Source organism: Protomyctophum bolini, assembly GCF_963924005.1.
Source record: "Protomyctophum bolini genome assembly, chromosome: 16".
Taxonomy (NCBI): Eukaryota; Metazoa; Chordata; class Actinopteri; order Myctophiformes; family Myctophidae; genus Protomyctophum; species Protomyctophum bolini.
In genome coordinates, this window is record NC_137877.1 from 34,160,833 (window position 1) to 34,183,890 (window position 23,058).

Below are 23,058 nucleotides of genomic sequence, written 5' to 3' on the forward strand. Positions count from 1 at the left end.
AGAAGTACGACACCAGTGCCTTAGTTTTTGTGTTGTCATTTACAGGTCCTTTCGTTGAAATGTAAATTTTACATTTCAACAGTGTGTGTGTGTGTGTGTGCACGCTTCGATAACCAGTGTTGGACCTGTAAGGGTCCATTTGGTTGATGAGAAACGAGGATAACTTTTTTTGCTGGCTAGCTGGCTGAAGAGGAGAGACTGTGGTGTTACTAACCTGCTGTTAATTAACCGTGTCAGGTTTTATAGAGAATTATATTGGTACAACGTGGGGGAGGGCTGACTGGGAGGACGTGAAGCTGTCATTCAGCACTGATCAGCACCAATAAAAAAACAACCAACAACAGTCGCTTGTAAAACTTCACTCTACCAAGGAAATACAAAAGTAAACAATGATAGCAATGGAACACACAATACAACCATTATTATTAGTTTTCTTTTTTTAGAGGGGAATAGGAGGTCAAAAAGTGATTCTAGAATTGGGACAGGGTTTATTTTTTCCTCACAATTTGTATTTGTTTCATAAAATGGTAAAAAACAACGTTAATATACACACACCAAAACAAAACCATTTTTAATGGGCTTTCTTTAAAAAGGTAAAATTACAAGATTGACATCACTGACGAACTGAGAACAAAAATAATTAGGTAACTGGTTAATCGCTTTCAGTTAAAAAAGGTGGGTAAAGCCATTTTGCGTTAAACCACTTAAACCTCATGCATCCGTATTGTGGAGAAAGATTTAGTAACAAATAGCAGATGGAGAAGCTCAAGTGTCGCAGTGCGACGCGTTGTTGTGACCTTGTCGATCGTCCATTTTCTGCACCGAAAGCCTTCGCCATAATAACAGAAAAACACAAAATACACTAGTATAAAGCCCTGCGGGACTCCGCTCAACCATATATGCTGTTTAAGTGGTTTAATGCGGGCGGACAGAGACTATACAACGTCACCCCAGTCAGGGTCCAACGACACAAAACAACATAACAGAAGTCAGAGAGACATAGACTATTTACAAGACTGACGCTTTTCTTTCATTTTTCCCCTCAGTTATCGTTTCGACTCGAACATCATCATCACAAAGCAACACAATGCAACAACTCATAGCTGATGAGGACAATGTACTAAGTCAGGTGTGTGTGTGTGTGTGTGTGTGTGTGTGTGTGTGTGTGTGTGTGTGTGTGTATGTTTGAGTCTGTGTGCATGTTTGCATGTGTGTGCGAGCGCGCACGCGCATGTGTAACAGTAGGAGTGTTGACGTTGGCGTTCTTCGGGGGGCGCCCCCGCCTCCCCCGCTGTTTGGGCGGGCTATTCTGCTCGTCCTCCGGGTGGTCGTCGCCGTCGTCCCATTGGTCCTCGGGCTCGGCCACAGACGTGGGCGTGCTGTTGGCCGCCGCCTTCTTGCGGCCGCGCTTGGTCTTGTTGTCCTGGTCGTCGGCGGAGACGGCCGCTCGCTTGCGGCCACGAGTCGGTTTGTCAATGTCCTGCGGAGGAAAGAAACCAGATTTAACTTTGATTAAGTCATGCTGTGTGACTTTTTCCAATAAAATGAAAAAGTATTTTCCGTAGTATTTATGCGTTTTTAAACTTCTGTTAACAATAGGGCCACATATTGTAGTCTGTCTGTCTGTCTGTCTGTGTGTGTGTGTGTGTGTGTGTGTGTGTGTGTGTGTGTGTGTGTGTGTGTTTTTTGTATACAAAGCTTGTTTCTCATCATTTTGGACCATGGGCTATAGCCCATATCGTACGGCATACTATAGCACGCCGTTTTTCATCATTTTGGAGGATTTGAAAAAAATGAAAAAACGATGGGTTATAGCCCATGTTTTTTGAAATTTTGAAAAAAAAAGTTAGCCTCGTTTCTCATCATTTTGGACCATGGGCTATAGCCCATATCGTACGGCATACTATAGCACGCCGTTTTCCATCATTTTGGAGGATTTGAAAAAAATAAAAAAATAAAAAAACGATGGGTTATAGCCCATGTTTTTTGAAATTTTGAAAAAAAAAGTTAGCCTCGTTTCTTATCATTTTGGACCATGGGCTATAGCCCATATCGTACGGCATACTATAGCGCGCCGTTTTTCATCATTTTTGAGGATTTGAAAAAAATGACGAAATGACAAAAACGATGGGTTATAGCCCATGTTTTTAGAAATTTTGGAAAAAAAAGTTATCCTCGTTTCTCATCATTTTGGACCATGGGCTATAGCCCATATCGTACGGCATACTATAGCGCACCGTTTTTCATCATTTTTGAGGATTTGAAAAAAATGACGAAATGACAAAAACGATGGGTTATAGCCCATGTTTTTTGAAATTTTGAAAAAAAAAAGTTAGCCTCGTTTCTCATCATTTTGGACCATGGGCTATAGCCCATATCGTACGGCATACTATAGCACGCCGTTTTTCATCATTTTGGAGGATTTGAAAAAAATGAAAAAATAAAAAAACGATGGGTTATAGCCCATGTTTGACATTTTGGAAAAAAAAGTTAGCCTCGTTTCTCATCATTTTGGATCATGGGCTATAGCCCATATCGTACGGCATACTATAGCACGCCGTTTTTCATCATTTTGGAGGATTTGAAAAAAATAAAAAAATAAAAAAACGATGGGTTATAGCCCATGTTTTTTGAAATTTTGGGAAAAAAAGTTAGCCTCGTTTCTCATCATTTTGGACCATGGGCTATAGCCCATATCGTACGGCATACTATAGCACGCCGTTTTCCATCATTTTGGAGGATTTGAAAAAAATGAAAAAATGAAAAAACGATGGGTTATAGCCCATGTTTTTTGAAATTTTGAAAAAAAAAAGTTAGCCTCGTTTCTTATCATTTTGGACCATGGGCTATAGCCCATATCGTACGGCATACTATAGCGCGCCGTTTTTCATCATTTTTGAGGATTTGAAAAAAATGACGAAATGACAAAAACGATGGGTTATAGCCCATGTTTTTAGAAATTTTGGAAAAAAAAGTTATCCTCGTTTCTCATCATTTTGGACCATGGGCTATAGCCCATATCGTACGGCATACTATAGCGCACCGTTTTTCATCATTTTTGAGGATTTGAAAAAAATGACGAAATGACAAAAACGATGGGTTATAGCCCATGTTTTTTGAAATTTTGAAAAAAAAAAGTTAGCCTCGTTTCTCATCATTTTGGACCATGGGCTATAGCCCATATCGTACGGCATACTATAGCACGCCGTTTTTCATCATTTTGGAGGATTTGAAAAAAATGAAAAAATAAAAAAACGATGGGTTATAGCCCATGTTTGACATTTTGGAAAAAAAAGTTAGCCTCGTTTCTCATCATTTTGGATCATGGGCTATAGCCCATATCGTACGGCATACTATAGCACGCCGTTTTTCATCATTTTGGAGGATTTGAAAAAAATTAAAAAATTAAAAAACGATGGGTTATAGCCCATGTTTTTTGAAATTTTGGAAAAAAAAGTTAGCCTCGTTTCTCATCATTTTGGACCATGGGCTATAGCCCATATCGTACGGCATACTATAGCACGCCGTTTTTCATCATTTTGGAGGATTTGAAAAAAAATTAAAAATTAAAAAACGATGGGTTATAGCCCATGTTTTTTGAAATTTTGAAAAAAAAAGTTAGCCTCGTTTCTCATCATTTTGGACCATGGGCTATAGCCCATATCGTACGGCATACTATAGCACGCCGTTTTTCATCATTTTGGAGGATTTGAAAAAAATGAAAAAATAAAAAAACGATGGGTTATAGCCCATGTTTTTTGAAATTTTGAAAAAAAAAGTTAGCCTCGTTTCTCATCATTTTGGACCATGGGCTATAGCCCATATCGTACGGCATACTATAGCACGCTGTTTTCCATCATTTTGGAGGATTTGAAAAAAATGAAAAAGGACATTTGTTGTGGGCACTTCCTTCTTTCAAATTCGTATTTTTGAGCCTTGCACCTACAAGAATATACTCTTCTTGTCTGCTTCTGCAGTCTTTGTTCCTCAAGGTTCAAGTATTTAACACAAGGCCTTTCTTTGGCTGGTGTGACCTGATCATTGTTTGTGGTTGGATGTTGTGCACTATACCTTGTCAGGGCTCTTCAGACTGATGTCCTCGTTCTCACTGTGGTCCATCTCTGTACTGTCATGTCTGCAACAACAGTATTCATGGATTAAACCTACTCTATTATGAGATTTGTGAAAACGGTGAGAGAGGGCTGAGTCTGTCACCATGCTGAGTGACCTAACATTTCAGCTCTGAATGCTACAACTACATAGCCTACAAAATAAATACAAAAACAAACCAGTGGAATTTGCATCAGCATAACATAAGCTAAGCAGTTGACACATTTTCTTCTTTTATGTATGCGTGTTGACAAAAGCTGGGCACATACATATCTTTTTTGAGATTTGGGGACTATGAATTGATTCAGCATGAAGACTAAAGCATTCTAAATACATATACACATGGATTGATCACTGGTAGTCCCGGAAAAGACGCGCTGTGATTGGCCAGTAGTCACTTGAGTGACAGCGAGAGGTCGCATGAGTGACGTCACTTGGGCAGCGACGCAGTATGCCTTCAGCAAATGCCTTCAGCACTTCTAAATAAAGAGTGGTTTAATGTGGGTGGACAGAGACTATACAACGTCACCCCAGTCAGGGTCCAACGACACAAAACAACATAACAGTAATAGTAATCCCCCCTGGCTCTGATTAATAACTTTGTTGTTTGTTTGTCTTGTTTCGTATTGTAATTGTAATTTCCATGACAGTTATAAAGATGTAAAAAAAAAAAGAGAACTGCACTGCACTTCTGCTTCTGAAAATGAGGCATCTATGCACCACCCTCTGAGCAGACTTGGAAATGAGCGGATTTTACGACCAACGTCCGCCAACGTCACGGCCAAGTTCAAGTTCATGAATTCCACACGTAACGTGGGAATGCTCGTAAATGTCCGTACGCTCACGTTATGAGCGTAATCGACGTTGTGAATCTGGCCCTGAGACAGTCTGAGGAAGAGACTCCAAACGTCACAGCTTTTGTGTGCAATAAATCATCCGTCTCATTGGGAGCCCTCAGGCAAGCATTGTTTTTTTCCCGTCTTCGTACTGTTCCGATGGCAACCACAAGGTTCAAACCCGGGGCTCCCCCAGAGTTAGTGTCCAAGTGTCCTTGAGCAAGTCACTGAAGCCTAATAGCTCCCGATGTGCATGGTTTCCTCTGCCATCGGTGTATGAATGTGTGGGTGAATGTAATGCACAATCTATGTAAAGTGCCTTGGATAAAGACGTTGTATAAATGCACCATTTAGGTTAGATTGTGTGTTCAGTGTACAGGTGTGAGTTTAGGTGTACCTGGTCTTGCTGCGTTGTGGGGAGCTGGGGTCAGACGTGGAGTCGTCGTTGCTGGTGGTCTCCATGCGAGAGGCTTTGCTCTGAAGCTGCTTCCCTGCCGAGGCCAGAGGTTTGTTCACCGCACCCAGTACGTTAGCTGCCTTAGGCTGGACAGACAACCACAGGCAAGGGAGAGATTACCATTAGGGTCCGGGACTACAGAGATGTGAGCTGGTGACAGGAGAGCTTTGGATAACATGTCCATAGCGCTCGCGCACACACTGTTCAAATCCATCAATAATTGAGGTGCTCACTGCTCAAACATCCTGTAATTGGTGTTAGTAGCACATATAGAGCACCGAAGTCCTGACGTAACTCGCTCATCCCGACGATTCCCCTGGTTCGCGGAAGTAATTTCTCTATGGAGAATAACATGGGGTGATCTTAATATCGTCTACTATAAGCGTTGTGGTCCAAAAATAAACAAGCTGTCTCTGCGTTATTATTACGGAGGTGTCTCTGTATCGTTTGCAACAGTCAGTCACTCATATATGATACAGTCTGCTTCTAGCGAAAATCTAACTAATTCAGCAGCAGTAACATTACAATTTCTCTCAGTCAGTTGATTCTTCATATCCATATGAGTGAAGCGGCCGGGGTGACATGTTTATTTTTCAAACACAGTTGTTATATGAGGCGATCTAAAATCGCCTCAATGGGGATTTCAATGCAACTAAACAAATACATGAACCTGGGGACTGACGCCCTCTACTGAAAGTGACGTCAGACTTCGGTGCTCTATAGATTAGCTGAAACAATGTAAAAATTGACTTATAATGGTTGTTGTAACGATTCAACATTGGGCTAAAAATTATCGTGTGGTCAATACAATCAGAAGGATCAAATGTCTGGCGCTCCTTTCAAAAGTGTACAGCTTGAAGCGCCCAGGGCGCTGTACAAAAAAACGATGGTCAGCTGGACCGTGGGCTATAGCCCAGATCGTACGGCATACTATAGCGCGCAGTTTTTCATCATTTTTGAAGATTTGAAAAAAATGACGAAATGACAAAAACGATGGGTTATAGCCCATGTTTTTTGAAATTTTGAAAAAAAAGTTAGCCTCGTTTCTCATCATTTTGGACCGTGGGCTATAGCCCATATCGTACGGCATACTATAGCGCGCAGTTTTTCATCATTTTTGAAGATTTGAAAAAAATGACGAAATGACAAAAACGATGGGTTATAGCCCATGTTTTTTGAAATTTTGAAAAAAAAGTTAGCCTCGTTTCTCATCATTTTGGACCGTGGGCTATAGCCCATATCGTACGGCATACTATAGCGCGCTGTTTTTCATCATTTTTGAAGATTTGAAAAAAATGACGAAATGACAAAAACGATGGGTTATAGCCCATGTTTTTTTAAATTTTGGAAAAAAAAGTTAGCCTCGTTTCTCATCATTTTGGACCGTGGGCTATAGCCCATATCGTACGGCATACTATAGCGCGCAGTTTTTCATCATTTTTGAAGATTTGAAAAAAATGACGAAATGACAAAAACGATGGGTTATAGCCCATGTTTTTTGAAATTTTGAAAAAAAATGTTAGCCTCGTTTCTCATCATTTTGGACCGTGGGCTATAGCCCATATCGTACGGCATACTATAGCGCGCCGTTTTTCATCATTTTTGAAGATTTGAAAAAAAATTACGAAATGACAAAAACGATGGGTTATAGCCCATGTTTTTTGAAATTTTGAAAAAAAAGTTAGCCTCGTTTCTCATCATTTTGGACCGTGGGCTATAGCCCATATCGTACGGCATACTATAGCGCGCTGTTTTTCATCATTTTTGAAGATTTGAAAAAAATGACGAAATGACAAAAACGATGGGTTATAGCCCATGTTTTTTGAAATTTTGAAAAAAAAAAGTTAGCCTCGTTTCTCATCATTTTGGACCGTGGGCTATAGCCCATATCGTACGGCATACTATAGCGCGCTGTTTTTCATCATTTTTGAAGATTTGAAAAAAATGACGAAATGACAAAAACGATGGGTTATAGCCCATGTTTTTTGAAATTTTGAAAAGAAAAGTTAGCCTCGTTTATCATCATTTTGGACCGTGGGCTATAGCCCATATCGTACGGCATACTATAGCGCGGCGTTTTTCATCATTTTTGAAGATTTGAAAAAAATGACGAAATGACAAAAACGATGGGTTATAGCCCATGTTTTTTGAAATTTTGGAAAAAAAAGTTAGCCTCGTTTCTCATCATTTTGGACCGTGGGCTATAGCCCATATCGTACGGCATACTATAGCGCGCTTTTTGAAGATTTGAAAAAAATGACGAAATGACGAATTTACCATATAAATACATGGAAGACTGGCACCCCTCTAACTGGAATGAAGCCCACACATTTACAGTGAAAAATGTTATAGCAGCTCAATAACGCTCAACAATAGTAAAATATCAGCTGGTAAACAAGGGGGAAACATGATTGTGACTATGGTGGGTGACTGCATGAAATAATGGTGATCACCAAAGAGAACCAGTGAGCGGACTGAATGAACTGTAGGGTTTTAATGAACGCAATAGCAAGACGAATAACAGCTTTTAGTTTACCTTTCCTGGCGTGAAGAAAGCCTTCATCTCGGGTGGGAGATAGTTCTTTGTGTTGCTGACATTCTGAAACGGGACAAAACAATGCAGACATTAAAGCTGCATCATTTTATAAATAGTCTCCATCTTGTGGAAACCTCACATGTTTCATGATTCAAATTAGCAAAGTAGCAGATCTACAAGCTCAAAACTCAACAGCTTGCAGATTTGCTACTTTTGATGGGTTTTTTTTGTGATACTGTAATATGATCAGGCAGGTCGAGAATCTATGAAAAAAGGAAAAACTAAAGCTTAGAATATGGAGCATATCTCCATATTCTAACCTTTTTTTTTCCATAAAGGCTTCTGCCAGACAACAGCGGAGGGAAAAAAAAGTTTTCCAAATTTAGGAGTCAGTTGGCCTGGCACTCAGTCTGAATTTTCATTTCGTTTCACTTAATTATTCAGACTGAAAGAAACACAGTCAACGAGCGCTACTAGCATGTAAACAAAAGCAGTAAAATATGTCGGATGATGATGTTTATAAAACAGTAAAGAAACTATTTATCGGTCAATTTAATAGCCAGATTGATATGGTCGCGAGTCACCGCAGTGGGGGCAGCCATGTTTGACGGGTCTGATGGCCAATCAGCTGCATGCGATCAGATATTCGATCGAGACTGACGCCGCCGTAGGCAGCGTCACCAAATCTGAAACGCCAGGACATATTCTTTTAATGGTAGCGATTCAGGGCTGGAGCCAGTCCCTGTTTCCCAATAATGTATAGAAGTAACAGGAGGGCAGGACAGGGTCTTTGGGTGGAGGGACCTACCTTTTCTGGTTTGGTGAAGTAACGGGAGGGCAGGACAGGGTCTTTGGGTGGAGGGACCTACCTTTTCTGGTTTGGTGAAGTAACGGGAGGGCAGGACAGGGTCTTTGGGTGGAGGGACCTACCTTTTCTGGTTTGGTGAAGTAACGGGAGGGCAGGACAGGGTCTTTGGGTGGAGGGACCTACCTTTTCTGGTTTGGTGAAGTAACGGGAAGGCAGGACAGGGTCTTTGGGTGGAGGGACCTACCTTTTCTGGTTTGGTGAAGTAACGGGAGGGCAGGACAGGGTCTTTGGGTGGAGGGACCTACCTTTTCTGGTTTGGTGAAGTAACGGGAGGGCAGGACAGGGTCTTTGGGTGGAGGGACCTACCTTTTCTGGTTTGGTGAAGTAACGGGAGGGCAGGACAGGGTCTTTGGGTGGAGGGACGTACCTTTTCTGGTTTGGTGAAGTAACGGGAGGGCAGGACATGGTCTTTGGGTGGAGGGACCTACCTTTTCTGGTTTGGTGAAGTAACGGGAGGGCAGGACAGGGTCTTTGGGAGACTCCAGGCTGTAGGTGGTGCTCTTGGACATGATTATGTTCATCGCTACGTCACACACCGTGTACAGTTTCTGCCACAACACAAACACACACGTAATATTTGTATATCAAGAAACGTTTTCAATATTAGAAATAAATAAAAACACACATTCAAATCTCAATGGGATAGCAGAAGAGTCAGTATACCTCGTTGATCTTGGGGTCGTTGGGCGCCTGGGCATCCTTTGGTATTTTTGATGTTCTCCACCATCTTCCTGATGAAAGCGTGGCTGTTGTTCTCATTCTTTGCCATGATGATCTCCAAGACAAACCACAGAGACCTAGACACACACACGCACAGTTCTGGAGTTGAAACTTTTTTAAAGCGTCGGTGAGTAACCTTTTATGAATGTATTATTAGTTTATAAAAAAAAGGGTATCTAGTATATACCCTACCGGAAATACAGTGAGAACCACTGCTCGACTAAAATCACACAAATGTACAACGATACGTACTCTTTGATTTCCTTGAGCTGCTCGATGTCCTGTACTTTGACGTAGTCGGGGTCGTGGACCAAAATGTGTATGGCATAGGGAACCACATACTCCGGTAGGAGGGAGAGGCAACAGACCCCCATTCAGAAACACCGCCATTCAGAAAGGGTTAAAGCATTTTGTGTGGATGGACCTGCTGTAGTCAGCACAGTAGATTCATATTTCAATCGATCCGTTATAATGAATGGGTTTGATTGATTGATTAAATTAATATTTTATAAAAAATGTAGAACAGTACTGTCAAAGTACTGTCAAAACAAAACAATTCACATGCAAGTAAAGGCATGGTGTTGCACAAACGTTGGCATGCTACTAGTCTTACTTACACATAGGAACCCCATTCAAACTTTATTAGGTTAATTTTACGGTTGACATGTTTTCCTGAAAATGAATCTTTGAAATGTTTAATAGTTTTAGAAATATAGTGCTTTTGAGAAATGTAGAATGGGGGTCAATGGCAGGTTTTGGCACGTCAAAAAACGATGATTTGAACCAGCACCCTCCTACGGAGCGTGTTGGGTTTGAACCAGCACAATTCTACTAGGAATTCTACAGATATCATCCGATTTATCCGCTGGGCCACTTAGCGGGCCACAGTTCAGCTGTAATTTCCGGGCTACTTGATGTCAGTGTGGAAAGGAAAACTTCACAGTAAATAGTTGAGTGGGGTTTGAACCCACAATCTCCAGACAATGCTGACAGCATCCTAACTAAATGATTTACTTGCTACCTGCCACAACACAGTCTTCCTTTGCTTGTGAGTTGGAGTTTACCTGATACTTTTTTGAAATCCTAAATCATGTGTAAAAACTAGTGTAAAAGAAACAATTACGATCAGAAATATTGTTTCATTGGCACGTGTTTTCAACAGTGTTTACACACAGTAACACCTTTCACATTCAGGAGGCTTACAAAGTAGACCAGTGCAGCCATGTAAACACTTCCACAATCCATCTTGAAATGCTATTTTGATCTTTTTCGTCACCTATTTTAACTGTAATAAAGGGCTGTTATCATACAAACTGAGAACTTTGTTTAATAACTACACAACTTGCAGGAATTAGGAACTATAGGGAGTGTGAGTGACACCTTTTTTACGTTTGCTCCTGAACACACAAAATGTGTTATTGTTGGTGCAGTTTTGCTTTGTATTGGTTACCACAACAGATTGCAGATTAATGAAGCATATACATGACTGGGACTTGTAATAAATCATCTATTCAAAATTAACACAGTTAAATAATATGAATGTCATATCTATGAATAATAATTCCATTGTGTAAAACAGTTCATGTCTTGTGTGGGTCCTGCATTATCATTGTGAAACCTAAGACTGAGGTAATAGGTATACTTAGTTGCCAAACTACAAGCTTTTTCCTCAATGTGACGCACTGTACGCCGTGCATGACACAATGGCACACAACTAAGTATAAGTCACACTTAAAGAAACGGTTCACCTATTTGCAATCATTATCTTCATATAATTGGTCCTCACTAACGCTCATTCTAAGATGGTAGTGGTACCATTTCTGTCTACTTGCTCTGTGTCTCAGAGATGGGCTGTGGACAGTTCAGAAGTCTGCCTACCAATGTCATCATCGGTCGGGATTTCTCTCTCTCTTTCTGGAGAGGTAGCGTGCTGAAATAGAAGCCATTGATCTTGCCGAAATGAAACATTTAGGAAAGTTTGAAATCCTGTTACTGTTACTGATGAAATGGTGCTGAAAAAAGGTAAAAAGCTCCTGTAACTAACCACTCGAACCCGAGCATCCAAAAATAGCCTATCTACAAGCTCACAACGCAACGCGTCTGCTTCACTCTGATGACGTGGGTTTGTCCTTCCTCTGATGTCAGGAGTCAGTCTGGGTCATCTGCCACACAGAGACGACGGCGTGACGACTGAGAGGCTTCCCGCCAACAACCAGCAGCAGATTGGGCAGATGCTGAGTGATGCTGTCCTCCTCAGCATCTCCCAGCTCATCTCTAAACTCCACCTCCACTTCCTCAACCTCACAGCTCCACTGCTGCCTGAACGCCTGGTTCTCAAAAGTCAGGCAGGTTCCGATGCGCTGGGTGCTGCGGATCTCTCCATCGGAGACATCAGCGGGCGTCTGGCTGCCCTTATTGGGTCCAAACGTCTCCAGCTCGATGTCCGTCTCCTCTGTCCCCAGGTAGCTGTAGGGTTGTGACATAGGGAAGCATTTATTCTTGAACGGCCTTAACCTGCTGTCCAGCAGGCCTTGTTTGAGTCCCGAATGTGGGGAGGTTGGAGTGGTGTCGTCAGTGGAGTTTGGGGGCTGGTAGCTGGGGCCGATGCCCACGAGGCAGTGGTGCATCCTGGGAGGCGGCTGTGAGCCGCAGGGGAGTGCGGGGAGTTTCTCCCAGGTATGAGAGGTGAAACTGTACCTCCACAAGCCACTCTGAGGGGAGGTCTGACTCTCACCTCCACCGAAGAGCACCATGCCATCCCTGAAGGCCACGGCAGAGTGGCCCATCAGTCTGGAGGGGCCTGACCTGTGGGAAAACATCCACATTTCATCAGTGGTGGAAGAAGTACTCAGGTGTGTCTGTGTGTGTCTGTCTGTGTGTGTGTGCGTGTGACCTGAATGCGACCCCAATCAGCATCAGCTGCAGGGGTCAATGGGTCGTGCTCAGACATAGAGCACGACATATACACCCCCGGAAAAAAGACAAAAAAAGACAAAAAGCGAATCTACACGGTCAACATGTTGTGGGGTTGAAAATTCAATATAATCACAACATATAAAACACTATACAGTACAATAAAAGTAGCCTAAATGTATATAATTGTACGGTAAATGAAAATTCATGGAAAAATAAATGCACTCATATAGTGAGCACAGCTTTTTGTATAGTCAAAATAATCTGATGGCTAGATACTAGCCTGGCGCAGCCAGACTTCATCCACCCCTATTGCATATGCATATGCTAGGGCAGCGCAGTGGTATATTAGTATCGCAACGCGAGGCTAGCTAGATACAGCATCTGGTTTGAGCATTGGTTTGCAGTTACCTCTGTATGTCAGGAGAGGGAGACAATGGACATAAAACTTTGTAGCAGTTACAAGTTTAACCTACATTTCCCATTACTTCCCAATACTATAGTAATTTGCTGGATATTGCATAGCATTAGATTATACCACTGGAACAGTTCATAGAGCGATGGGAAAGTGGTGACAAGAGCAACAAGGAGAGTCAGGGACTGTGATATACCATTCAGACGTAGTGTGTTTGGTGAAACAGTCTTCTCTGTTAGAGCCTCCCATCACTAGTCTAGAATAGTCTCCGTACTGAAGTTAGTGAAGTAAGAGAGACGACCAACTATTTGAACTTCAAATTCAACTTAAAATAAGTGGCTTAAAGCAAACCAAATCTGTCAGTCATCAGGCTCCATTTGTCACTGGTGTCACTTTGTTCTGTCCCCTGTACTATGTTTACTTGTATTGTATACTGTATGTTTTTTGTATGGATAATTTTATCACAACTTTTTAAAAGCCTGTTCAGGGACTACAGATGGAAATGATAGCTTCTTGCTAACTTACATTGTTGACTGGAGTGTTGACTCATGTGCATTGTCCCTGATAAATGAACTTGGGACGGCGGTTTGGACTATGTAGCCCGCTTAATATGTGGTTCTGGTGGCAAGGGGGACCCAGACTAACACTCACATGGTTCTGAGGGAGCTCCAGGTGTTGCTGGAAGAATTCCATCTCCAGAAGTCTCTCTGCTCTCGGAGGCCCCTCAGTCCTCCATACAGGTACATAGAGTCCTGGTGGGCCACAGCTGAGTGGCTGTGCCGGGGGCCCGGCCCCAATGAGACCTCCGGTACAGACCAGGCCATGGTGTCTGAATTACACACAAACAAAACACACAATCACACACAAGACACACATATAAACACTGGAATTTTGTACAAAAATCTAATCTAATGTTCTCTTATGGGTGTAAATTAGGGCCTAATCAGTATTAGTTTGTGGGGATCCTTTATTTGAAAAAAGGAAAACAAAAGAAACTTTGCTCATTACTGACACAGACTCAAACGGTTCAACTGTGTTAAGCAGCAGCTTTTTAACACACTACACTAATCTAATCCACTGTGACACGTTTCAACAGGTTCCAGTGTGCTACTATACAGTTCAAACAGAAATGGCATTTATGTTTAACATTAGTCCAAGGCGAGGCAAGGCATGTTTATTTGTATAGCACATTCCATACACAATAGCATGTAAAGGCATATGAAAACTTGTAAAGGGACATGTAAGCTTTAAGGCATAAGTAAAGCCTGTTCAGTTCAGTACAAAAAACTATATTACAATAATTAATAGTAGGATATAGTGTGTTTACAAAGTCAACTAAAACAAACCAAAAACTTAGATAAAATGTACTTAGTTTAAGTATTTTGGGTGGATAATTATTAAATCTATCTTCCTTTTTTTTTACTATTTTTTTAATGATACTGCGTGATACAGACATGATCGTAAAACTAAAAGAAATGCTCACATGGTGCAGTGTGCACCATAGATACTTATATGCTTTTATATAACGTTCATATAAAAGATTACATTAAGCAGATAAGCATCCTGAATCATTGTAATAAACCAAACCATTTGTAAATCCGTCAAACTTTGAGCGAATGATGAGTATTTTTGTTTGAGCTGATCACCAGCTACCACAGATGAAGGACTGTAGCAAGATGGCCAACGGTGAACGACACCAGAGACTCCGCCTCATGCCATCTAGCCTAGTCTATGGTGTGCACGATACTCCATCAGAGACAATTCACCATTAAACAAGTCAAGTGCTGGCTAAGTGAAAGGCAGATTTATTTATTTTAGAAAACAGGCCTTGGGGAATGTTTTTAGATTTAAAAGTAGTCATTGTTGGCTCTGAATTGTTTAGGATAGTCAATCATTCATATCTGATCTGTTTTTCCAGAGAAGATTTTACTAATCCGGCGGCAGTAACATCAGTTGATTCTTCATATCCATACGAGTGAAACCGCCAGGAACATTATTGTATTTTTGGAACACAGTTCTTATTTGAGGCAATATAAGAAACAGAATTCATCCGACCCAGGTAGGATGTGAAAAGACTTCGGTGCTCTATATCCACACATAGACCCTCTGGAAACACACACACACCCTTCCTTCCCCCTCCCCTGGGGAGGTGGGGGGGGGGGGGGCAAAACAAATGAGGGATGTTTTCATTTGGAAGTCTATAGATCTCAAATCAACTGATGTTGCGTACTGTGACGGGAAATTCCATTGTTTATCAAAGTTAGACAGATGACACGTCCAGATAACAGCAACACATTACACAACAGAACCACTAATGGCCCTTTTCAACTATGAGGGGTTAACCTAGTCCTAGAACCTTCCACAACCCTGCATTTCTGTGTTTTCTTGTTGTTTACATGGAGGTACTTCTACTTATATTTAGATAAATTGACAACATTTCAATCTAGTGTGGACCTCCTTCAGGTCAGTTTAAAATAGTTTATCTACATTAAGCTCACAGAGTCAAAGGTCCCAACATGTTGCGATGTGATGTGACGTGTTGTGAGCTTGTAGACCTGCTATATTTGCCATTTCTGAAACATGTTGAAAGTATAAGTTCTGGGTGTACTAGTACCTCCTGAGCAGGGCCCAAATTAGGATCTGAGAACCTTATCTGAAACCCAGGCACAGCGTATGGAAACAAATGAAATCAAGAACCTGTGAAATACGTTACACGGCATGGTTCACTTAGTTATCACAGTCTAAGTTACACACTCACCGAATTCCAAGCTCCAGAACTCCTGTGAGGATCCTCTCATGTCAACATAGCCTCCATAGATGAACATGTTAGAGCCCAGAACTACAGCACTGTGGGCCTTCCTGTTCACTGGCATCTGGTGCGCACACGCACACGCGCGCACACACACACACACACACACACACACACACACACACACACACACACACACACACACACACACACACACACACACACACACACACACACACACACACACACACACACACACACACACACACACACACACACACACACACACACAGAACGTCAGTATCAATTGAGTACCAATGTTTGACCATTTGACCATTGAATATTTGTCTTATTTACCTGAGAGCTGTTCCTCTTCCCCCTCCACCGAACCCATTTCTGCTTCACTGCAACACACAATGCAAAAACAATGATGCAATTGATGAGGTGAATAGAGCTATAGTGAGACGGGTTGTGCATCATGTGAGACAGGCTTTCCATGGTGACAAAGGTTGTGCACTAGGGCTAGCTGATATGACTTTAAATCAATATCCCACTTTTGACTCGATTAGGATTCATAAAAGATTATTTGAAGAAAAAAAGAAATATGCCAGCATTGTACAACACAGTATAAAACAGTGGCTAATGAGACTAATCAATGTTGTTTTCATGTCAATTCATTGATATACAGTATGAGAAAAGAAAAACGTGCTTCTCGATAATTCGATGAACCTACATGAGCAAGATTCAGTCGGTTATTGGTTCTAAATGTGGGTTTTTGCTTTGTTAATTATCCAGCCCTATACTGTGCACGGTGAAGCAGACACAAACAAGAACAGACATGTGGTGCTTTTGTCAGGAAGCATGTCCTGTTTGGGTCTCAGGAACTCCTGCATGCACACTATTTTGGTAAGCAAATTCCATGGCTTTTCCTCCCCTGACTTGCATGAATTAACTGATGTTAAAGCCAGTGGTTCTCAAACTGTTTCATGTCAAGCACACCCTAGTCTCTCGAGACAGACTGTTGACTCAAAGGACAAGAGGGCTGTTTTCCCTTTGTTTTGCAGATGGGTTCCCAGATTGAGTACACCCAAATAATGATATATGTATTTGGCATTGGACCCCCAACTTAAAACACAGGACACAAGATAAACAAGTTGAACTGGAAGTGATACATTTGATAAATAATATGTTCTCTCTCTCTCTCTCTCTCTCTCTCTCTCTCTCTCTCTCTCTCTCCTGATTGAATGCAATTGGTGACCCACCTAAAAATGCATATTCAGATTTGAAAAAGCTAAAGGGCTAGAGTAGACAGAGATGGCAGACCTTACTGAACAAATACACTATAGCAATGATATAGCAAGCGTTTTTGTTTCATTTACTGTACCGTTAATGTTATGCACAAATAAAGCACATTGTAAAGCCTTGTTTAAATGTTCTAAAATCAAACCCTGCCTTGACCTGGTGTGTAATACTTCCTCAGCAGTGTAGACGTGTTTGCCTTGGTGTTAATGAACAAGCACAGGGTATAGGTTTTGTCTCCCTGTCTGTATGTTTTCCCATTGTGACACGTGACGTACCTACATCAAACACCCAGAGTGGACATTTCCCTTCTGTGTACGCAGAGTCCAGCATTCCACCAAACACGTAGAGAAAGCCCTGCGACAGTCACACAGAACACATCAGCATCATCAGATGTCAACATGTCAGTATATTCATATATATATATATTATATATATTAAATACATTCTGACCTGAACAAATGCTATATCTCAGTTGCACATGAAAACACACATGCTGATCAGCGGGTCAGACTCATACCTGATGGGCCACCATGGAATGTTCTTCGAGTTCCTCCGGTGATGCTTCCCCGGAACATACCAGCTCCGTCCATTCATTATGCACTACACACACGCACACACACACACACACACACACACAGTTAACCACTTGACCACGGTTGACCGGAGTCCCTCAGGGCTCTATACTAGACTCCTTTCTGGGGGGGGTTTGTGGGGAAAGCTTTAGCTGAAAATAGCCGATGGACAAGCTCCCAACGCGGCACATTGCGACGTGCTGTGACCTTGCTCTTTTCCTAATGTCTGCCTCTCTCAGCCTTCCATACCGTCTGTCCAGCTTTGCAGATGAAACTAGAAATGCACTCTGTCGAGGTGCAAACTTGCACATTGCACACAAGTACTGCTACTAACTATAAATAATGTCTATTGTAACTGCTGTTCTAAACGTACCCTAGTTATGCCAACATCCTGTTATACACCCCAGTGGCAAATTCAAAGGAAACAAACAGCAGAGGCCGCTGTTTTCTTTCTCCTTTTTTTGCCAATGGGTTCCCAGATTGCCATCAGAAAGATAGAAGGTGGTGGTGGTTTACGTGGACGTCTTACCTACGCTGTACCTCCACAAGTCCTTCAGGGAGCGGCTGCTTCGGCCTCCCAGCATATAGACGCTCCCGTCGTAAGAGCAGCAGGCGTGCTTGTAGCGGTCGGCGGGTGCAGGGCAGCTCTGAGGCAGCTCTCGCCACAGACATGGACCTCTCTGACTCATGGTGGGAATCCCCACGCCTTCATCGCAGCGTCTGTCGATGAGAAACCCAGGCACAACGTTAGGGCTGCTCGATGCTCACTCCAGACTCCTTTATACTCCACGGTACGACACTGACACTTGCCAAAGGGAACAACACGATGCAACGCGTTAGCGAGCAACACCCTCTGGTTCCTCCTACAGATTCATTTGACCAGGCTGCACCTTTCCACCAAAGGCCCTGCCGCCGCTTTGACGCTTTGCCTTTTGTATGGCGTTTGTATTTGTAGATGACATGAATTATTATGTTAATTGTTTATGCTATGTTGATCATTGAATACATAGGACGACAATGGAAACAAGTGCCCAGGACTTTTTTTTATGTTATCCTGTTAGCCTTACTGTATCTCCCACCCAATACAAACTAACTCTCAGCACTTCCTACCTCCCTTTTATACCAGGTGGATCCTACAGAATCAATGAACTCACCCAAGTTCATTGATCACCTAAGAATTTATTTAAATCAGTGCTGTTGGTACAACAGTTCAGTTACAGTATGGGATGCAAACCCTCAGTGAACAGAGACGCTTCATAGAAATGCATTGGCTGGCTCCCTACACCTGATGATACCCGATACCTGACACACACACACACACACACACACACACACACACACACAGGTCACATGGTGTCATAATGATGCGGCCCGGCCGTTACCATGGAAAAGTTTGTTGTCAGAATCAGAATAATTTTATTGTCACATCACGGTTTTACATGGAAAAGAAGTGGGTAAACTCGTTTATGTGCATAGTTCCCATCGTTTCAAATTTCCAAGAAATACAAGAGAGGAGATAAGAGAGAGAGGGGGGGGGGGTAAAGAGATCAAGCCAGGAATGGATCAAGTTTGCATACAAGTTTGCGTACAAAAGATAAAAAGTTTAAATATAGGAGATACAAGGTTTCTAAGCGTTAGCACTCAGCAGCGATATATTCAATATCAGTCAGAGCTGTCAGAAGCTGGAACAGAAATACAGAATCGTTAGCTTTGGTACCATAAAGATCCCCCCCCCAATGGCAATAAAGTTTATTCTGATTCTGCATTGTCATAAATTGTCGGTAACTGATTATTTAGTCACTGGAAAGATTTCTCAACTTAAACGGCAGTTATGCAATCTCTACACACCATATCTAGAGGTCACATGACCTCTGGTCACTGCGGGACGGGTGCTCACCAGCTTCTAACTTCTACAAACACCTAGTTAGAGTACACTGTACCTTATCTAAACACGGTGAAGCTATGACTGGTTGTCACGATACAGATATCATTGGAAGTGCCTCCGTTACAGCCAGCCTAACATGCTGGATCGGGTAGCGGCGAGTAGGTGAGTCTATGCACCGATCGGATCAGCTATGACATCATTTATCATCGTGATGATGATAACGCATAACGATGCATGCATTTTATTTTATTTTTTTATGTTATGTTTTTAAATAAAAAACACAACTGTTACTTTACTAATTTCAAGGAAATGTTAAGGTCATTTGTTTGTGTTCTTTTTAAGTTGACTGTCAAACTAGACAATAAAAGGAAGTTCTATGGCATCCATCCATTCTATGTATCTGTTAATGTTTTACAAAGGGTCTAACCTGAGCCAAGCCATACAACAATGATAGCAATCTATCGTATCAAAACAGGGTTAGTGGTATTGTATACAAGTGTTGCACATAACATAACATAAAAGTTCAGATATCGGAATTCTTATCGGGATTTGGGAAAGAAAAATGGTCCCAGAACATCACCAGATAGGCTATAACCTAAGACACGTCTTTTACTGAGTTTAGAGCTAAGCTGTCACAGAAGTCACCTGTTCAGTGTAGTAGAGAGTAGACATTATAGATTTTAACCACATGAACCCCAGCGTCCCCATTTTGGGCCATGTAATAAATGGCAAAATTGTCAAAGAGATTTGGTGTAGAGGGGGAAAACAGTCAGGGGACAAGTACAGACCCCTGGGGGACCCCGATCAATTAAGTATAAAGGGTTTAAGTGCATCAGGACAAATCTTTTGAAACCTTTTTTTCTTCATTTTTTCCTATATAGTTTATCCCATGATTTTTGCAACCCATTTTTAGTTTAGGGACCAGGATTACTGCATGTTTTTGTGAGGGTCCTTACCCTAGGGGACACGGGGAGAACAATCTTTTGAAACTTCGTGTCTAAACCACACACTCAGGAGTCAGATCATTACTTATGTTCTCAAAGTAGGCATTTTCTAGAAACCTGACCTGATACCTTAAAAAACGTCTTGCTAAACGGTTGCTACAGTGAAAGTAAAATCAAGGCTCCTCTCAAGGCCAGTCCATGGATAAACAGCAATGTCCTTGATCTGTTAACAAAGAACGTGGAGAAATTCCACTGAGATATCGGAGAGTGGTCCAAGTAAGTACAGAGCCAAGTAACTCTATAGTCCAGTTAGACAATGTAACTGGTTTAGAACAGCTGACACGGAGTGGAAAAGTACAGAGAAATAAGATCATCACCACTACTGTTTACTCCATCAATCACTGCATATACCGAATCCTCTGACCTCCCTATCAAGGCTTATGCTTCAAAGTGCATTTATTTAATACTAGCATCATTGACATTGACACCCGTATCAACAGAAACACTGGTCCTGTTTATGACAGGCTCGGCTCCAGGATGAAATGACTGAGGGCCCGGGGGGGGGGGGGCAGTTGAAAATTGGCGAAGGGAAACACATAACTTTCATATAGTAAAACAATATGTGCATAAAACTTAAACTGAGGGGGCAGTTTAAGGGCCCAGAGGGTGTATGATGATTGCAGGGTGTATGATGATACACCCTGCAAAACTACTGCAACCCTGACAACTGAGACATAGGCTACAGTATAATGGACCTCAATAGAATTTTAGTGCTCTGCTCTGACCAGAATCATATGATATCCTAAAATGTGATCAACACACACACACACACACACACACACACACACACACACACACACACACAGGAACACGATAAGTCTAGTGATGCCGGTCTGTATTTTTCTTTACTGCACGGCACTTAAGTGAAAGTAAGAATTCGGGAGCTTAACTATTGTGCTAGTTTTTATACTAATATATTCTACTAGTAGTACTAGGCTAGCCTACTACTACTAATACTACAACATTAGGCCTATAGCTAGTTACTCCTTGCATTAGTAGTAGTAAACTAGTATTTATTCAGTAGTAATTAAGTGTACATTCAGTCTCAAACGTAAAGTAAAGTAAGTGAAGCATATTATCTCTGTATGGTGGCCCCTTAGAGTATATATACATACTCTAAGGGTGGCCCCTGCTAGAAATAGAAATGCATTGCACATGCTTAAAGCTTCCTGTCTATTATGTTTCCGTTATGTTGTGACATGGTCGTGCCCCGTGCCCATCCCTGTGGCCTAGAAATAGAATCATGATGTCCCGTTAGTTACAGTAACTATCGCGGTTCAGCCTCACGGGGCTAAAGTAAACAATTAAGCGACTCATCCTTTTAGTTTGACAAAAAGTATGGTCACCATCCGCAAATCAACATGTTCGCATGAAAAACAGAGGCACAACAACAAGATTCCAAGACAAGTCCAGACCAATCGCGGAGAGAAAAGTTTCTCCGTAGCGGGAGGCTGAACAGCGGAACAACTTTTAGTTTTCTAAAGAGAATAATATTTGTGCCGAATCAAATTGCAATAGACACGATATTGTATATTGTAATCGGTTATTATTAAATTATCAGTAAGAAAAGCTAAATAGGTTGAGTAAGATGATCAGTTAACTTACAACACGACAGCAGCGCAGATCCTCCTGGTGTTGTAATTCACAGTATAATTAGTGTGTGTCTGCTGATGCACACACATCCAGAGAGAGGGAGGAGCGAGAGAGAGGGGTTGGGGGGGTCTCCGGGGGGGAGGGAGAAAGAGAGAGAGAGAGAGAGAGAGAGAGAGAGAGAGAAGTTTTTGTGTTGTAGTTGTAATATTACAGGAAGTGACTAATCCGCTATTCTGTTTTAGGATTGAGCATTATGACATGCCAGTTCAGATCAGAGTGGGTTTCAACATTCCAACAGTTGTAGTCTTTTGTAATCGCATGACTAAGTAATGACTAATGCTCATTGTTTTGTAGGTCACAATCATTGCAAATGTTTCCATGTGGAGGACCCCAAATTGATCAGATGTATTGGGCCGCGTATTCCCATGAGATTTGAATTTATTGATATTATAATTTGTTATTGTTTGTTATACACCCCTGAGTAGCTCTGTGGTCCATAGCTCAACAGCATTGCAACGGCATTAGAGCTATGGACCAGAGCTACCCTGAGAGTCATAATGGGAGGAAGGAAGAGGAGGGAGGAGGAATAGAGATAGCCCGAGTAAGAATAAGATCAACAGCAGAATGAATACACATTCTGTCACACTGGCTTTAGTGACCTCTGGAAACCTGTGACTCCAGTGGTCGCTGTAGACAATTTTATATTTTCGTCAGCATTATAATCCTCAGCATTAATATTATAGGCCTAATTTTCAAATACAATAACAATTCTCCCAGCCAAGTAGCTGATTCATATTAAAATAAAAGTTGATTGGTTGTCAGCAACTCTATGACGGAGAGATTCTGTCACCGCTGTGTAAAACAACGACAGCCACGGCCCACTGGCACTGATGAACACCATAAACGTTGCATAAAATCACATGACCTTCAGTCACAAGCAAGCAACTGGTATGAAAACACAGTCAGGGGGTCAGAAACAGGCATATGATTTCACGATAGCGTATAGGAAACTTTGTGCCAGCTTTGTACGTGCACTGATAAATGTTAATATTTCACCTCAGGTGATAAAGAACATCTCAACATAATTTATTCCACTCA

The 23,058-nt window shown here is 41.8% G+C and overlaps 2 protein-coding genes across 2 annotated transcripts; both read right to left on the bottom strand.

Annotated features, from left to right (window-relative positions):
- Window positions 1-241: 241 nt before the first annotated feature.
- Window positions 242-9,930, bottom strand: LOC308330315 (sister chromatid cohesion protein PDS5 homolog B-A-like). The gene is made up of 7 exons (XM_080785155.1): window positions 9,780-9,930; window positions 9,471-9,604; window positions 9,236-9,355; window positions 7,940-8,002; window positions 5,344-5,489; window positions 4,072-4,135; window positions 242-1,480 (listed from the first exon to the last, which is right to left on the bottom strand). Exons 1-7 carry the CDS (start codon window positions 9,865-9,867, stop codon window positions 1,121-1,123), a joined length of 975 nt encoding a protein of 324 aa, XP_080641281.1. The 5' UTR covers window positions 9,868-9,930; the 3' UTR covers window positions 242-1,120.
- A 64-nt stretch (window positions 9,931-9,994) lies between these two features.
- Window positions 9,995-22,079, bottom strand: klhdc3l (kelch domain containing 3-like). Its single transcript, XM_080785154.1, has 8 exons — window positions 21,973-22,079; window positions 18,008-18,198; window positions 17,424-17,506; window positions 17,182-17,260; window positions 15,962-16,008; window positions 15,614-15,728; window positions 13,507-13,684; window positions 9,995-12,332 (listed from the first exon to the last, which is right to left on the bottom strand). The coding sequence occupies exons 1-8, from the start codon at window positions 22,047-22,049 to the stop codon at window positions 11,669-11,671; spliced, it is 1,434 nt and encodes a 477-aa protein (XP_080641280.1). The 5' UTR covers window positions 22,050-22,079; the 3' UTR covers window positions 9,995-11,668.
- Window positions 22,080-23,058: the final 979 nt, after the last annotated feature.